Source organism: Microcaecilia unicolor, chromosome 3, assembly GCF_901765095.1.
Source record: "Microcaecilia unicolor chromosome 3, aMicUni1.1, whole genome shotgun sequence".
Lineage (NCBI taxonomy): Eukaryota > Metazoa > Chordata > Amphibia > Gymnophiona > Siphonopidae > Microcaecilia > Microcaecilia unicolor.
The window spans coordinates 436,364,908-436,383,578 of NC_044033.1; the positions used below are offsets into that span (position 1 = coordinate 436,364,908).

General features: G+C 43.4%; 1 protein-coding gene across 5 annotated transcripts in view; it reads right to left on the reverse strand.

The window, feature by feature from the left end:
- ASAP2 (ArfGAP with SH3 domain, ankyrin repeat and PH domain 2) overlaps positions 1 to 18,671 on the reverse strand; it is a 333,390-nt gene that overhangs the window by 85,230 nt on the left and 229,489 nt on the right. For all 5 annotated transcript variants that reach the window (XM_030198894.1, XM_030198893.1, XM_030198892.1 and 2 more), the window contains exon 21: positions 334 to 447. In XM_030198894.1, coding sequence (XP_030054754.1) covers positions 334 to 447 — 114 coding nt within the window. The remainder of the gene's footprint in view (positions 1 to 333; positions 448 to 18,671) is intronic.

Here is an 18,671-nt window from a genome sequence, read left to right on the forward strand (position 1 = left end):
ATAAAATATAAACCATTAATTTATGGTGGCAAAGTGGACATGGTAAGATGAATAAACTTCAATAATTGGCTTTACTCTTGTAATGTAATATTTTATTGCCAAAATGTATCTGAATAATAAAGCTAAGCATTTAGTTGCAGATCAGTAGGTTGTGAAAAATCAGACATCACATGGTTCATAAACTAATGCCTTCAATATTGCTATTTAGGGCTAGACAACTGGTGTTCCATACAGAATACTGCCATCTTACACTAACATTTGTAATCGATACATCTATATGCACCCATTCACATAAACTGAGGTTGGACACATGTACAGAAAAAGTTTGTTAACCTGTAGCTTTTCATCAACATCATCATCACTTTCATCCAGATCTTCATGATGTAACCTCCATTCATATTCTACATGAACATGAGCATTGAATCGTCCAGATAACGCTTGCATGAGCTGAAGAAAAAAAAAGTAAATATAAACAACTCACAGTATACGCATATTGATCTGAAGGGATGAAAAAAGAGGTTTTAATTCAGATCTGATGTTACCTTCTGAGCATTTCAGTTTATACTCAAACTCCTTCAAATTTGATACAATTTATCATCATAATCATCAACTGCCATTGTTTGATCTGGTTCAGAAGAACAGACCAACTGATTTTTCTCAAAACAACATCTACTTTCTGGTTCTCTGATATACAAATCTTTTCAGTCACAACTATACTTTTTGATTAATCATAAGTGCAAATACTAACATAATTAAACATTGATATCTTCAGTCACTTCAAGGCCTTGGTGCAGGACAAACTGGATTTGTCACCTTCTGTCCAATGCTGGGTTTGCTCCAGAAACCTTTTAGCCCTAGAGTAATTATCTATCATGAGTTTACTTCCACAAGCAAATATCTACTTTGCCTTTAACTTGAACCAGTTTTCCAGACTTACTGGAAAACTTCAAAATTGGGAAAGAAACAGAATTAGGAAACATTACTAATTACAGAGACAAACAGTTTAAAGTTTATTAATTTGATATACTATCACAAAAGAAATCTAGATCTACAAATAAAAGCAGTATTAAAATAATTCACACAACTAATGAAGACGGATGTATAAGGATAAGGGTCAGGAGGCCCAGGTTACTGTTGGAATGTAATTGTATTTTACATGCATTGCCTGTCACCTATTATTTCTCTGTGATTACTCTGTGACCTCTGATGTAAATTACTTAGAGAGGTCACACAGCTATGCAACTTCCTGTGGGGGATAGACGCAGAAGATGCAGCACATGGAGCACATGGAGCTCATGATCTCTCCTAACCTGAGAGGATCTATGGTGGTGTGAGCATCCATTACCATCTAAGCACATGGAAGGAGCTGATAAGACAAATGTATAGTAATATGTAAATATAAGCCTGTCTGATTATAATCTAACTGCAAACTGTGAGTAAACAGATGTTTTGTTACTTCAACTTTAAAGTGACTCAGCAGTGAATTATTCTGGGGTGAATGAGAGAGAGATGAAGAAAGAAATTAACATTTCTAAAGCTGAAGCTGTGTGTACTAAAATCTGCTAATTATTTACTACAAATAATCCAACAAAAGGGTTATGGGCCCAGGGCCAGGAATTGAAAAAGAAGAGAAATATTACCAGGCAGAAAAAAAGGCCACATTTTTTTTTTCTCTTAAGTTTTAAAGGAAAGATTCAGTCTGTCTCTCTCTCCCCCCACACAGCAGACAGAAGGCTAAGAAAATGGCTGAGGGAAGAAATTCACCATTGTTCTATTCTCTCAAGGTGCCTAAATTAACTGAGTTTAATTATCAGCAGTGGGAACTAAGATTCATATGTCTCCTTCGAGCAAAAAGATTAAATATATGCTTAGACCAAGACAGAACAGCTGAAAATATGGCTGAATGGGACAATGCAAACTATTATGTGAAGTGCATGCTTTTGGAAGCTCTCTCAGAGAAACAAGCCATATTAGTGGAGGGAAAAGATACACCAAAGGACATCTTATATAAACTGAGAACTATGTATGCAACTACATATGCAAAGCAGCAACCAATTTGGTTAGCAGAGTTGAATGAAACCAAATTAAGGGATAAAAGTAAATGTAATGATCACATTATGCATCTTATGTCTTCATTTCAAAAGCTAGAACTTTCTGGAATTCCCATGTGTGATGCATTGAAAAGAGCATTTCTTTTTACCTCACTATCAAAGAAGTTTGATGTTTTTAGGTCTGTAAATGAGGCCATTGAAGGGCAATCTTTTGAACAGGCAACATCAAAACTAAGGCAGGAATGCATAATAAATGATTCTGAGGAGATGTGTTCTCAAAGTCAGTCAGAGAGAAATGAAACAAATTTCTTGGCAAAGAACAGAGGAAGGCGGAGCTATGGGAAAACTCCACCCAAGGGCAAGCTGATTTGCTACTCATGTGGAAAGGAGGGACATGTATCTAAATGGTGTAAGGAAACACAAAACACTCCCTCTAGCTCACCTAAGCCAATGGAACTAAAGAATTTTCAAACCAGGAAATGTATGAAGGACAAAGATAAACACAAGGGCTTTCTAATGGCAGAAAAATCTTTGACTATGGTAAATAATAATTCAAATGAAAGTACTTGGATTTTGGATTCAGGGAGCACATGCCATTTAACCAATTGTAAGAATTTCTTTCAGGAAATGTGTCCAGAGGAAGGTATTCTTAAAACTGCAAACGCAGGGACTGCTAAGATCCAAGCAAAAGGTATTGGATTCTTAAAATGCAAAGTGTCTAATGAAGTTAAAGAAATTCCTGTAAGTGATGTCTTGTATATTCCCCAAGCAGTTTGCAATATGCTTAGTGTATCTACATTAGATAAGAAGGGATTTGCGATTCATTTTGAAAACAGTAAGTGCATAATCTCTAAAAATGATGAAGTGTATGCTGAAGCTTTTATGCATAATGATGTTTATAAACTGAGCATTTCAGGTGAAGCCTCACATCTGGCGCAAGTAAGGAAGAATGATGGTAAATGTAGTCTGGAAATCTGGCATCGCCGCCTGGGACATCGTGATTTTAAGGTGATCCAGGATCTTTACAGTAAGCAACTAGCCACCGGCATTCAGATAAGTGCAGATGCTGGTAAAATGGAGAAATGCATAGACTGTGTTACTCAAAAAGGTGTGAGACCCTCATTTCCTGCATACACAGGAAATAGGAGTAATAAAGTACTGGACTTAATACACAGTGACTTATGTGGACCGTTTAATATCCCATCATTGGGAAATAACAGATTTGTGCTAATATTCTTGGATGATTTCTCTAGATATTGTGTGGCCTATTTGCTGAAAGAAAAAAGTCAAGTCACAGACATGCTGAAGAAATACGTAGCCATGGTGAGCAATAAATTTGAAAGAAAACCAAAGGTTCTTCAGACCGACAATGGTGGTGAGTTCACTTCACAAAGCATGCGCACATTTCTAGAACAAGAAGGCATTCAGCATATCACAACAGTAGCTTATACACCAGAGCAAAATTCTGTTGCAGAGAGAAAATTTAGGTCACTTGTGGAAATGACCAGATGTATGCTGTCAGATAGCAATCTCCCTAAAAGACTATGGGGGGAAGCCATTCTCACAGCAGTGTACCTACAAAACAGAATGCCAACTAAAGGCGCTGAGCGCACACCACATGAGACATGGCATGGTAGGAAGCCAAACCTGTCACACATAAGAACATTTGGAAGTACAGCATATGCTCATATACCAAAGCAAAGAAGGCATAAGCTGGATTCCACAACAGAAAGGGGCATTTTAGTTGGCTATGCTCCAGGACACAAAGGATATAGAATTTTGAATCTGAAAACTGGCATTGTTGGCATAAGACATGTTACATATTTTGATGAAAACAAAAGGGTTGATAAAGGCTGGATTATCCCAGATGAGCCTTATCATCCAGAATATGAAACTAGAACCATAATAGACATGCCAGTGTATATAAATGCCATACCAAGGCAGATGTCTGAAAGCAACTCATCTGTATCTAACGAGGAACAGGCAGAGGAAGCAGACACAGAAAGGATCATTGAAGAAGACAGTACAGTTGGAGAAGGGGAATCAATTGGAGAAGAACTCTCAGATTTTGAGGATGCGGAAAGGTCAGATCAACCTGTTGTCAGACGCTCATCCAGGGAAAACAAAGGTGTTCCACCCCCAAGACTGTCTTACCTAACAAAGTCAGCAGAAGCTCAAGAGCCCTTAACATGGGATGAGATTGAGAAAATGCCAGCAGAAGAAGCTGCTGAATGGCATAAAGCTGCACAAGAAGAAATTGATGCATTGGATAAAAATAATACTTGGATTCTTACAAAATTACCTCCTGGCAAGAAAGCTATAGGATGCAAATGGGTATTCAAGTTAAAAAGGAATGCACAAGGAAAAGTGGAAAGGTATAAAGCCAGATTAGTGGCAAAGGGATATCTTCAAAAATATGGAGAAGATTTTGATGAAGTGTTTGCACCTGTAGTGAAACACACGACAATAAGAACACTTCTGAGCATTGCAGTCTCAAAAGGCATGCAAGTCAACCACATTGATGTGAAAACAGCGTTTCTTCATGGAGAAATAACTGAAGACTTGTACATGGAACAACCAACAGGTTTCATAAATACAAAACAAAGACAGCTAGTGTGTAAATTAAACAAAGGTCTTTATGGATTAAAGCAAAGTGCAAAATGTTGGAATGAAAAATTGCATGAAATATTGACAAATTTAGGATTTAAGCAAGGTGAAGCAGATAAATGCTTGTACACTAGGTGCACAAATGGACAATATGCATACATTTTAGCTTTTGTTGATGATCTGCTCATTGCAAGCAAAAATGAGCAAGAGTACAAGGACATTGTAAAGTGTTTAAACCAGAATGTTGAGATAAAAGAACTTGGTAATGTGTCATACTATCTTGGTATAGAAATTGAGAAACAAAATGATGGTTCTTATCTTCTAAGCCAGAAGCAGAAAATAAATGAGCTTATTGAAAGTTTAGGTATGCAAGATGCCCAAGTTGTAAGCACTCCCATGATCACTGATTTTCTGAAGGATGAAACAGTAAGAGAACCTTTACCAGATAACATCCAATATAGATCAGCCATAGGTAAGCTTTTATATCTAGCTACCACATACAGGGCTGATATAGCAAATGCAGTAGGAATTTTGAGCAGAAGGGTCAGCTCACCTACCAAATCAGATTGGACTGCAGTTAAAAGGATGGTAAGGTATTTAAAGGGTACCATTGATTGTAAATTAAAGATTTCAGCCAATAGTAATCCAAAACTAATATGTTACTGTGATTCAGATTGGGCAGGGGATCATTCTGATTATAAATCCACAAGTGGATATGTGTTTATGTATGGAAATGTACAAATTTCATGGGCCAGTCATAAACAAAGTATTGTGAGTTTGTCTTCTACAGAAGCTGAATACGTGGCCGTATCGGAAGCGTGCAGAGAACTGATGTGGATTGAAAAACTTTTGCTGGATTTTGGAATAGCTGAAAAGAGACCAATCCAGATAATGGAAGATAATCAGAGCTGCATCCGACTGTCACAGAATGACAAGGTTCAGTCACGCACCAAGCACATCGCAACGAAATACTACAACGTGCGAGAGTTGGCGAAAGAAGGGGTCATCAGTCTACACTATTGTCACACCAGTGAGATGACAGCTGACATCATGACCAAACCGTTACCCAGAGAACATTTTGAGGATCTGCGTATAAAGCTTGGACTTTGTATGAATAAATAATTGCATGACAGTTATGCATGAGAAGGGGTTTGTTGGAATGTAATTGTATTTTACATGCATTGCCTGTCACCTATTATTTCTCTGTGATTACTCTGTGACCTCTGATGTAAATTACTTAGAGAGGTCACACAGCTATGCAACTTCCTGTGGGGGATAGACGCAGAAGATGCAGCACATGGAGCACATGGAGCTCATGATCTCTCCTAACCTGAGAGGATCTATGGTGGTGTGAGCATCCATTACCATCTAAGCACATGGAAGGAGCTGATAAGACAAATGTATAGTAATATGTAAATATAAGCCTGTCTGATTATAATCTAACTGCAAACTGTGAGTAAACAGATGTTTTGTTACTTCAACTTTAAAGTGACTCAGCAGTGAATTATTCTGGGGTGAATGAGAGAGAGATGAAGAAAGAAATTAACATTTCTAAAGCTGAAGCTGTGTGTACTAAAATCTGCTAATTATTTACTACAAATAATCCAACAGTTACAAATGCTGAAAGTAATAATAATAAAATATACAATATCAGTAAGACCAGCAATTTTGAGTTGCTCCTGCCTGTGCTGCTTCCAACCCCAAAACGGCTGCCAGGACCTCTCGTGGCATTCTCAGCAGCCATTTTGGCTGAGGAACCTGCAGGGGCAAGCTCGACTGGGCATTGCTCTTGCCTACATGCTCGTGCCAAAAAGAAGCCAATAGATCACCAGACCATTTAAAGGTAGGCTCGGGGAGGGCCTCTGGGTGGTGGGAGGGCAGAGGGGTTGTAGTTGGATGGCCGGGGGGGGGGGGGGGGGGGGGGAAGAGAAGTTTTGGTTTCAGCCAAAAATGCACAAGCATCCGGATTTCGGGTCAGTTTTGATGCCAAATCCAAAACTGAAACTCAGTTCGCCTCTAGAAGATATATTGTCTGCAACTGAAGTAGTGAAAAGAAGGATTTCTAAGATATTTAAGAGAGAAGGAAAAACATGCATAGGTGAAGATTTGAGACAAGGGAAGAGAACTGCTTTGTTCTTGGAGGGGTTTAACTTCAGCATCAACACAAGGCAGAGGGGTTTAACTTCAGGCTGAATCCAATCAATCAGCGATAGTATCCAAGTGGAGTGGAGGAGTGGCCTAGTGGTTAGGGTGGTGGACTTTGGTCCTGGGGAACTGAGGAACTGAGTTCAATTCCCAGCACAGACAGCTCCTTGTGACTCTGGGCAAGTCACTTAACCCTCCATTGCCCCATGTAAGCCACATTGAGCCTGCCATGAGTGGGAAAGCGCAGGGTACAAATGTAACAAAAAAAAAAAAAAAAAAGTGAGCTGAGATTATTGCCATTGTGCCGGAAATAGTAACATAGTCACATACTAGATGAGGGCAGATAAAGACCTGTACTATTCATCCAGTTTGCTCAACAAAGAAACTCACAGCATACGGTATGACGCAATACAACATAAAGCATACTTGATTTTGGTTTGTCCTTGTCATTTTCAGGGCATAGACCTTAGAAGTCTGCCCTGCATTGGCTTTGCTTCCCAATTACTGGAATTGCTATCTAAACATCGTTAAGTTTGTTAGGTTCCATTGTTTTTCCATAAAGGATTCCTTTCCATTTATCCAAGCAATTCTGAATTCCGTTATCATTTTCATCTCCACCACCTCTTGTGAGAGGGCATTTCAGGTATCTACCACCCTCAAAGTACTTTCTGACATTATTCCCAAGTCAGCCCCCCCTGTAACTTAAATTAATTTTTACAGATTAATACATTTTAAATACTTGAATGGGAGTCCCACAGTCAAATTGGTCCAAACTGACCACCATAGGAGAGATTCATCAGCTCCAGTTTCACTCAGATGACATCCACTAGATTTCTGGAGGCTTGACACCACTGGGAAGCTAGAGTCCACTGGGCATTCTCATGTGAAAATGTGCAATAGGTTTGACATGCATCGTTCAGGCAATGTGGTCTAACAACTTCAACATCTGCTGAGCCGTGACCAGCTGGCTGGCTGGCTCAAACGCGAATAGGGAGTGTGACTAGAGTGTCCGCCCTTGGCACAGGGAGATAGGCTCATGCCTTCTGCATGTCTAGCAGGGCTCCAAAGAACTCAAATTGCTGAATGGGGAGCAGATGTGATTTTGGGTAGTTTCAAATGAACCCTAGTAGCTCCAGCACCCAAACAGTCCTCCACATGGACTCCTGAGCACAGTCTTTCAACGTGCTCTTCATCAGGCAATTGTCCAGGTAGGGAAGCACATGGACTCCCAGTCGGCGTAGCGATGTTGCGACTATAGTTAGGCACTTGGTGAAAACCCGGGAGCTGATGCAAGGTCAAATGGCAACATGCAGTACTGGAAGTGACATGTTCCTATCCAAAATCTGTGACCTGGAAAGTATCAGGATGTCAGTATATGTATCCTTTAAGTCCAGAGAGCATAGCCAATTTTGAGCCTGAATCATTGGGAGAAGGGTGCACAGAGACACCATCCTGAACTTTTCTTTGACCAGGATTTGTTCAGGGCCCTTAGGTCTAAGATGGGACGCATCCCCACTGTTTCGCTTGGCACAAAGAAGTATCTGGAATAGAATCCCTTCCCTTCTTCCTCTGGTGGAATGGGCTCAACTGAGTGGGTCTTTAGAAAGGCAGAGAGTTCTCCTCTGTGATGAGAACTGAGAAGATCTCTCGGTGGGCAATTTAGTAGCTGATGTCGTAAACGAGATGGACAATTTGAAGGACCCACCAGTTCAGGTTACAAAAGGCCATCTTTCTTGGAAATAAACTCAGCCTCCCCCCTACCGGTAGGTCATCCAGGTCAGTTACCTGTACTGCGAATATGCTCTGTTGGAGCCTGTCAAAACCTCGCCTCCTGTTTTGTATGGGGAGCCAGCTGGGCCTTGGGCACACACTGTTGATGAGAACGAGCATGCTGGGTCTGAGACTGCTGAGGCTGGTGAGAAAGAGCGTACCTATGCCTCTGCGAGCAAGGGACCAGTCTTCAACTTGCCCAAAAAACTCCTGGATGAGAAAAAGGGTGCAGAAGGCACCCGGCAGGAGAAAGCATCAATGGTGTCAGTGTGTTTTCCTCTACCTTCTCTTCAAAAATGTTATGCCTTAGCACATGGCATCTGCCAGTCTCTGATGGACCAGAGGGTCCAAGTCAGAGAAACACAGCCACAAGAGTCTGTGCTTTGAGTAGAGAAGCGGGGCACCACACTCAAGGTATTGTAAGTGCCACTGGCAAAGAACTTACAACACGCCTTCTGCTGCTTGACCAACTGGCAAAGAGATTTGGCCTGCTCCAGTGAGTGAGTCTCTGCCAAATCAGACATACTGCTCTCCAGGTTCTGCAAGTAAAGGCTTATATAGATCTGCTAAGATCATATGTAGGAGATGAGCATAGAGGCCTGATACATCTTCCACCCAAAATAATCCAAGTTTCGAGCTTCTCTGCCTAGGGGCGACGGGGCATAGTTCCTGGAACTCCTGGCTCATTTGAGCACAGATTCCACCACCAGGGAATGATGTGACTGAGGATTGTCAAACTCTGGGGAACTCTGGATCCGGTATATGGTGTCAATTATTTTGGGCAGGACAGGGAATGACAGAGAGGACTCCCAGTTTTTCACCTGAACATCTTTCAGAATCCGGTGAAGAGGGACCATCACAGCCTGAGTAGTAGCCCAGGTCCTCAAACACCTGATAATGATAAACTGGTCTTATATCCCACTAGAACCTCACAATTCAAAGTGGGTAACACAATCACAAGAGACCAGAAACAATCTTCTGATAATCAGGAGCTAACAATATTACAGCACGATTAGGAAGTAGAATCAAAACAAATTTTTGAAACAGAAAAGTTTTCACCCTTTCCCTAAAAGCAAAATACAACTAAGAAGAATAAAAAATATCAGCAAAATCTTTCCAATGTCTAGCTACTTGAAATGCCAAAATTAGTTCAAACAAACAGTTTCTTCTTCCCCTTAGCTGAGGGGTATGAGAAAACCATGTCACCCTTTTGTCTTGCTCTGAGCTCATCCTCAGTCTCCAAATGAATTAGAATAGCAGCTGCCATTTCCCTGACAAGAGAAGGAAACACACTCAGGAGGAGACTTCCTCCTTTCCTTTGGAGGGGAGGAGTCAGATGGTATACCATAGGACTCCTCCTCCAAGAAGTACTGTGGCTCCTCATCAAATTGAGTGCTTCTCATTAGTGTCAGCAAAGAACTCCTCATGGGAGGTCCAACACCAAGCCTGCCTCGACACAGAGGGACCACTTCCTCGACAGGGGCATCGAGGCGTGGGCTCCACCCTCAACTCTGGAGAAGCTTCCTCCACTGACGCTGAAGGGGTGCCCACACAAGCAGCAGATGACACCGGCATCGGACATCTCACTGCAGGCTGAGGGCCTAGCGGGGCATCAGCAAGAGGCATGGCTAATGAAAGCACCCCAGATGCTGATGCACACTGTTGCAAAATCCCAAAGTGCTCCTGCAGCATGACTCTGATGCGCTCATCGAGAGAGGCCATCAGGAGAATTCCCGGGGTCGAAGCGAGGTGCCTCGTCCTGGCTGCGTGAAGACCTGTGCATTGACACCTCCTGTATGAAGAGGGAGCGGTCCTCCTGGCACTGGTTCTTGTCGGAGACCAACTCCCTCGGTCCAATAACAGTCATCAACGCTTCTTGGTGCTGATGAAGACATCGTTGAATCACCATGTTGTTGCGGTATCAGGTCTAATGCTGACTGGCCCCAAAGGCCCTGCACAGTGGCCAGCATCGAGGAAGGTGGACACCCACTCGATGAACACCCAATCCCAGTGTCTGCCAACAGTCTCACAGCCATGGGGACTGACGAACTTGAAAGATTTGAACCAAGCTTCAAACTCTTTTTCTCTTTGAGTATCTCTGGCCAACTGAGTTCTTTTTTTTTTCATACGACAACAAAGAATACAACTGGAAGGGATATGCTCAGACCCCAAACACTGAAGACACCAAGAATGAGTGTAATTTGATTAATAAAGGGGGGGCACTTTCAAAATAAGAGATTTTATATATGAACCTGGCTGTAGTGTTTTGAGCAGTTTAGACCCTTGAGATCCAAGACTGGACGAAAGGCACCTTCCTTCTTTGGGACAATGAAATAGATGGAGTATCTGCCTTGTCCTTGTTCGGCCTGGGGAACTGGAACAATGGCCCAGAGCACCAGCAAGGAATCTACAGTGGTCACCACCACTGCACCCACGTGACAATATGGCCTCGACTGCCTTTGGTTTACTTTCAACAAGGAGACTGCGAGCAGAGAGGCGTGACCAGGCGAGAGAACTCCAACTTGTAACCTTCTCTAAACATACCCAGAACCCACTAGTCTGACTTGATTTTGGCCCACTCTTCCTGAAACTCCTGAAGACGTCCTCCAACTGGAGGAAGAGAAGAGTGGACCAGCCTTGCACTGCTGTGAAACTCTGGAGGCATTGAGTGTTCTAGCTGACTGAGAGGAGAACTTCCTGTCTGCATAAAAGTAAGACTGGCGTACCTGAATGCAGGACTTCTGACCAAATTGCTGATGACCAGGTCGGTACCGTCTGCTGTCTCGAAATCGAGAGTTCCCTGAAGACTTATCCTCAGGCAACTGCTATGGCTCATTTCCCCAGTTCTTTAACCAAGTTACTGAGATCTTCTCCAAATAGCCATTTGCATCAAAAGGGCAGTTTAACCAGATGTGAATTTGATGCTGCATCTGCTGCCCAGAGTGGCTGATGTGCAGTGACAGCCAAACAATACTGAGAGGGCCATAACCTGTAACATGTCATAAATAGCATCCACCAAGTAGGCCAACCTCAATTCCAGATGGGTGTTATGGCACCTGTCTTGTGTTACCAACTGCTGATGCTACTTCAGGCATGCTCTCACCACAAACAAGCTGAATACTCTCACTTGAAGACCCAATGAGGCCACTTCAAAGGCTTGTTTCAGCGAGCCTTCTAGCTTCCTATCCTGCAGGTGATGTCTTAGTTATCACCGTAACAAGGAGTCCACCCTGGGAAGCTGCAATTTATCTTTTCATCCGGAACTAATGGATAGAGGTGAAACATGGATCTTCCCACTCTCAGCCCTGCATCCTGTGAGACCCATTCTGTTGTAATCAGGTCCTGAATGTCTGGATGCATCAGGAAAGCCTTAGAAGGACCTCTAAGCACCATCATGATCGACAAAGATGGAACTCCTGACACTGAAGCAGAAGGTTCCTCAATAGAAAGTACTGCCGTGCCTCAGAAATAAGAGTACTGAGATCCTTGTTATGAAATAACCTCAGTACTTTTGGATCATCCCCCTCCTCAGGAGGGAGCTCTTCATCAACTATGCCTCGACTGAATAAACCGAGGTCACATCAGATAAGGAGGAGAAGCAGAGATAGCCTCATCTGCCCACTCCTGGAGGAATAAATGAGATCTCTTGGGAGATGGAAGGGCAGCGGGGCAAGAAACTAAATCACCTTTCAGCAACTCTGACTGTCCCTGCTTCAGTAAATAAGCCTGGTGTAGGAGCAATATAACTTGCAGAGAAAAAGATCCTAAGGCAGCTCAATGCTCTGTCAGTCCTGGAGGCTGACAATTGGTGGCTGCGTTCTGTGCAAAATCAGACAGGGTGTTCCTCACTGCCAGTCAGCCCCGACAAAATGTTATCCGCTCCCGTGCTCTCCTACATTAAACTGCACACCAGCTCTACTGGAGAGCCCAAACACCCCAGCATATTCAGATGGAATTAGAAAAGGTACAGAGAAGGGTGAAGAAAATGATAAAGGGGATGGGACGACTTCCTTATGAGTAAAGGCTAAAACTGCTAGGGCTCTTCAGCTTGAAGAAAAGACGGCTGAGGGGAGATATGAAAGAGGCCTATAAAATAATGAATGGAGTGGAACAGGTAAATGTGAATCGCTTGTTTATTATTTCCAAAAATACCAGGACTAGGGGGCATGCAATGAAGCTACAACGTAATAAATTTTAAAACAAATTTCTTCACTCAACTGTAATTAAACTCTGGAATTTGTTGCCAGAGAATGTGGTAAAAGCAATTAGCTTAGCAGGGTTTAAAAAAAAAAAAGAGGTTTAGATAGCTTCATAAAAGAAAAGTCCATAAGCCATTATTAAAATCCACTGCTTATTTCTAGGATAAGCAGCATAAAATGTATTGTACTGTTTTGGGTTCTTGCCAGGTACTTGTGACCTGGATTGGCCACTGTTAAAAACAGGATGCTGGGCTTTATGGACCTTCAGTCTGTCCAAGTATGGCAATACTTATGTTCTTATGCGATGCCGTCAACAGTTTTCTTCATATCCTTCGGGATTCCCAGCTTGCACACACTGGGTCCACAGCTTTACTGCCTCCATGGGAGTCTCCATTCAACCTGACTGTCCCAAGCAGTAAGTCAGGATCCCTCCTGGGCACCAAATAGAAATTGCAGCCCTTCAGGCTGTTCTGAGTCAAACTTTACTCAGACTTATCACTGCTGGCTGCTCCTCCCCAAGCTCACAGTCTCCACATGCCTTATCACAGATCAGAAAGGCTCAGGACTAACACTCTGTCCCATACTCGCCAGCAAACCTCTTTCGTCCTTCTTCCTCTTTTTTTTAAGGTTGTAGTGCTGGAAAAGGTCAGCTCCACAGGAAACAGGGAAGAGGTGAATGGAGGGAAGAAGTAAATTAATGGGGCACCAGAGGCAGGGATCTGAAGACCTCCAAATATGATTCTGCACTCTCAAGCCACCCGCACAGCTCAACCTGGGGACCAGGTGACCAACTGGACCAGGAGCAAGGCATTCAGAACCAGAGGGTGAAAAGTGGGTCCATCCAACTGCTAGAGATAGAAAATACTGATGAGCTGGAATGGATGCCAAGGGACATAAGTCTTAGCTCAGTTTTCAGTTCTCTATCTCCACTTGCTGGTTGATGGACAACTATCTCGCAGGTTCTGGAATAGTGGGAAGCTATGCAATGGAATTCTTATTTCTGGTCAAGTGTAAGCAAGGTGAAAGTCTGGTAGCACGTAGGCTCTGTGTAAGAAGCTGTAGCACTCCGCATTGTTCTCTTTTCCAAACTGGAAATTGGTGTTCTAAAATGTTTGCAGTGCTAATATTACATAGGTAGGGTTGGTACAGTTTGCGTTCTTGGATTTGGTGATGGTACAGAATGTGTCATGTCATTGCCGTGTTCTTCCACATTTCGGCTCACATCGGCATTGGAGCTGGGTCCTGATGTCTCCAGCTGCACCTCCGGCTTGAAGGTTCACTCACACTGCCGCTTCATGCACTCTGGGGTCCACCATGGCTCGAGTGTCTCCACCCTTGCCAGCTGTAGACAGCGTTCCTAGGCATGTGCGTGGGAATATTCTTTAATAGGCCAAGAGCACAAATATACAGGAATGCCCCTTTGATGACAACAGGGATTGTGGCTGCTATAGAGAGCTAGAGAACACTTCCTCTTCACCTTTGCCATGGGTAGTCTAGAGATTCTAGACGTTAGTTGCAGCATTGGCTTGTTTCAGCTTCCAGCTTCAGGTCCCAGCTCCAGTATGCTTCCAGTATCCAGCTTCAGTAGCCTTCCAGCCCTCTGCTCCAGTTCCTTTCAGTCTCTGAACACCAGTACCTCTTTCAGTTCTCTGCTTCAGCCCACCCTAGCCAGGGCCGACTTGCCTGTCGCCAGTTGGGGCCTGCCTGACCTCTGGGTTGGGTGGGTGGCACAAATCCAACTATGGTCCAAGGGCTCACCAACCCCATGATGCGACAGTTTGCAAAACAGTTTGCAAAGGCCATGAGTATAGGCGAGTCACCTGCCTTGCAGCTGCTCCAGCAACTGGCTCTCTAACTGAAGCAATTGTCTGGTTCCATTCAGGATCAATCTACCTGTAAGGATCAACTACAGGGGGGGGTCTGCGTTGCCTCAGTATGCGGCCATTTCGGCCTGAGAGCCGAATATTGTCACGGCCACTTCAGTCTCCTCTGGTTTCCGCCTGATGCCCCCTCCTAGATATGATGGTAAACCCAGGATATGTAGAGGATTCATCAATCAATACCTAATAATTTTTGAGCTCCAAGCCAGAGACCTTCCCTTGAATCAGACCTGGGTGGCTTACATCATCTTCTTGCTGACGGGTCAAGTCCTAGTGTGGGCCTCTTCATTTTGGGAATGGAGCGATCCAGTGCTCAACAGCTTTAACAGTTTCCTAGATCAATACCAAAAAGTCTTTGAAGAACCTGGGAAGGCTTTTTCTGCAGTCTCTGAACTTCTTTGACTGAGATGGGGCCACAAATGTTACAGAATTACGTCAACCTGGTCCATACCTTGGCCTTGGAGTTGAAGTGGAATATTGAGAATCTTGAGGCAGTTTTCTGGCAAGGATTATCACCACAAATTAAAGATGAGCTGGCAGGTCGGGATCTCCTTTCCTCTCTGGATGTCCTTATTTATTTGTCTTTGAAACCGGGTTGATATCTGGTTCCAGGAACAACAAACCTCCCACCACATGGTCCAGCTGGCACCCAGTTTCCAGGGTCCTATACATCCTTCCAACATGAAGACCATACCTCCGGGAACCAATGCAGGTGGATCACTTTTCTATTTCAGAACAGGAAAAATACAGGCACAAGTCCTTGAATCTATGCTCTACTGTGGTGAGGTGGGACATTATGCTCTAAAATGCCAACTTTTGAGCCTAGCTATGGCTGCGCAAAACCGTTATTTATTTGTTGCATTTGTATCCCACATTTTCCCACCTATTTGCAAGCTCAATGTGGCTTACATTGTTCTGTCATGGCGATCGCCAATTTCGGAGTGAGAGATACAGGTGGTATTACATTAAGATCATGTTTGACATGGTAGATTAAGCAGTCAAGTATAAAGAGTTCATATTCGGAATAAGAGAAAGTGGTATTGCGTTAAAGTTCTTTCGTGGTAGAGTAGACTTTGGTAGTCACGTGCAGAGAGTTAGGTTTTATCCAGTTCAGGCTTGAGTTTCATTGTCTGGTAATTAGGATGGATCAGTGGTATACCTTGTTGAACAGGTTGGTCTTCAGAGATCTCCGAAAGTTGGTTGGGTCGTCCATTTTTTTCACGGCGAGTGGTAATGCATTCCATAGCTGCATGCTTATGTAGGAGAAGCTGGAAGATTATGTTAATTTATATTTTAGTCCTTTGCAGCTAGGATAGTGGAGATTCAGGAATGCGTGCTGATTTTTTAGTATTCCTGGGTGGTAACTCTATGAGGTCTGACATGTAGACCGGGGCCTCTCCGTAAATGATTTTATGATCCGTTAGTTTGTCAGACTAGATTCTCCACACCCAATTCCTGTTTCTAGCATTGTTAGATCTTGACTGAAGTCTTCATTGATTCAGGAGCAGGAGGGCATTTCATTGAAAACGCCCTTGTCCAACATTTTGAGATTTCCGTCCAGGTTCTTCCAAATGCTAGCCCGGTCTCCTTAGTGTATGGGAATATCCAGGGACACATTAAAGCTAAGACTGTACCCTTATGTCTAAGGATCAGGGCACTCCATAGGGAAGCCATCGTCTTCTATGTGCTCCAGACTTCAGTGACTTCTATCATTCTGGGGCTACATGCTTACAGAGGCATAACCCTAGTATAGACTGGCGGACAGGTGAAATCACTGCTTGAGGCAGCGCCTGTCATCACTACTGTTTGGATGTCATGGTCCCCACCGTAGCCCTAGCCTTTGCAGAAATACATATCCCAGATTGTCTGCTCGGGCCTATACGGACGTATTCTCCAAAAAGCAAGCTGAGATTCTTCCCTCTCACCCAGAGTACGACTATCCGATCAAACTCCTGCAAGGCAAGATGCCGCCTCGAAGGACAGTGTACCTGCTTTCTCTGCTTGAGCCTCAGGCCATGTCAGATTACATAGTGGAAAACCTACAAAGAGGGTTTATTCGTCCTTCCATCTCTCCAAAAGGAGCTGGCTTCTTCTTTGTGGGGAAGAAAGATGGTATTCTATATCCTTGTATTGACTGTTGAGGACTGAATGCCAATATGGTTAAGAACCAATAACCACTTCCGTTGATATCTGAGCTGTTGATCACCTTAATGGGGGCCCGTATCTTTACTAAGTTGGACCTGAGAGGGACCTACAACCTGATTTTCATCCATGAGGGAGATAAATGGAAGATGGCCTTCAATATGAGAGATGGTCATTATGAGGAGATGGTCATGTAGTTTGGGCTTTCCAATACCCCAGCTATCTTCCAGAACTCTGTTCCGGGATTTGCTACAGAACTATATTCTGGTTTACATGGAGAATATATTAAGATACTCCAAGACGCTAGCTCAACATGGAGAACACATAAAAAAACAGGACCTGCAACGACAATGGGAGAACCATTTGTAGGCTAAGTTGGAGAAGTGCAGCTATCTTCCAGAACTCTGTTCCAGGATTTGCTACAGAACTATATTCTGGTTTACATGGAGAATATATTAAGATACTCCAAGACGCTAGCTCAACATCAAGAACACATAAAAAAACAGGACCTGCAACGACTATGGGAGAACCATTTGTAGGCTAAGTTGGAGAAGTGCACCTTTGAGCAAAAGGAGTTGCTTTTCCTGGCCTAAATCATATCAGATTAAGGTCTCAAGATAGATCCTGATAAGCTATCAGCTATCCTTGACTGGCCTTGCCCCCAGGGGCAAAGAACTCTACAGTGTTTCTTAGGCTTTGTCAATTATTACTGTCAGTTTATCTATGACTACTCAGCTATAGCAGCACCTCTTACCACTCTTACGCAGAAAGAAGCTAACACTGGAGACTGGCCTGAGGAGGTGATACAAGCTTCTGAGCTCCTGAAACAGGCCTTCACTGTAGTTCCGGTACTTCAACACCCCAATTCTGAAAAACCCTTCAATGCCTCCTCCATTGGGGCCGGGGCCATACTCTCTCAATCCAAAGGCAAATTAATGCTCTGTGCTTTCTTTTCCAAGAACTTTTCTCCTGCTAAGAGGAACTATACCATCAGAGACCATGAACTGTTAGTCATTAAGATGGTTCTGGAAGACCGGAATCATCTCCTGGAGGGAGCAAAACATCCTTTCACGATGACCACCAATCAAAAGAATCTCCTTTATTTGCAGGAGGCTCAGAGATTTAAACTCCTGTCAAGTATGATGGTCTCTATTTTTTTGTTTGTTTTGATTTTTGGGTAGTCTTCCACCCAGCTGAGAAGAATGTTTGGGAGATGCCCTCTCTCACTCATTCAAGTCTGCTGACAAAGAGTCCTGACTATCAGACAGTGATAGATCCAACCAGAATCCTGGAAGTAGCATTCATGTCGGTTCCTCCTGGCAAGACTGTTGTACCTAAACATCTCCAGGACACTGTGTTAAGATGGGGGCGTGATTCCACGATCACAGGTCACCCTAGAGTTCAGAAGACCCTGGAGCTCATATCTCGGGCATATTGGTGACCACAGATGAGAAAAGCATTTATGCGACTTTGTGGTCTCTTGTTCTGTCTGCGCCCGCCACAAGCCTTCTCGTTCCTGCCCCTGGGGGCTGCTTCAACTTCGCCCACTTCCATAATTACCTTGGAATTGCACAGCTTGGCTTTCATAACAGATCTCCCCAATTCTGAAGGGTTTATCACCATATGGGTGTTTATTAACTGTTATTCTAAGATAGCTCACTTCACTCCACTACCTGGATTGCCATCTGCACCTACTCTGGCTCAATACTTCTTTAGAGAGATATTTCACCCACATGGATTTCCAGTATCTATTGTGTCCGATTGAGGGGTCCAGTTTACTTGAACTTCTCCTCTGGCTACCACCCCCAAACCAACAAACTGCGCAGTTATGTATCAAGCCAACAAAATGACCGGTCTCAATTGTTACCCTGGGCCGA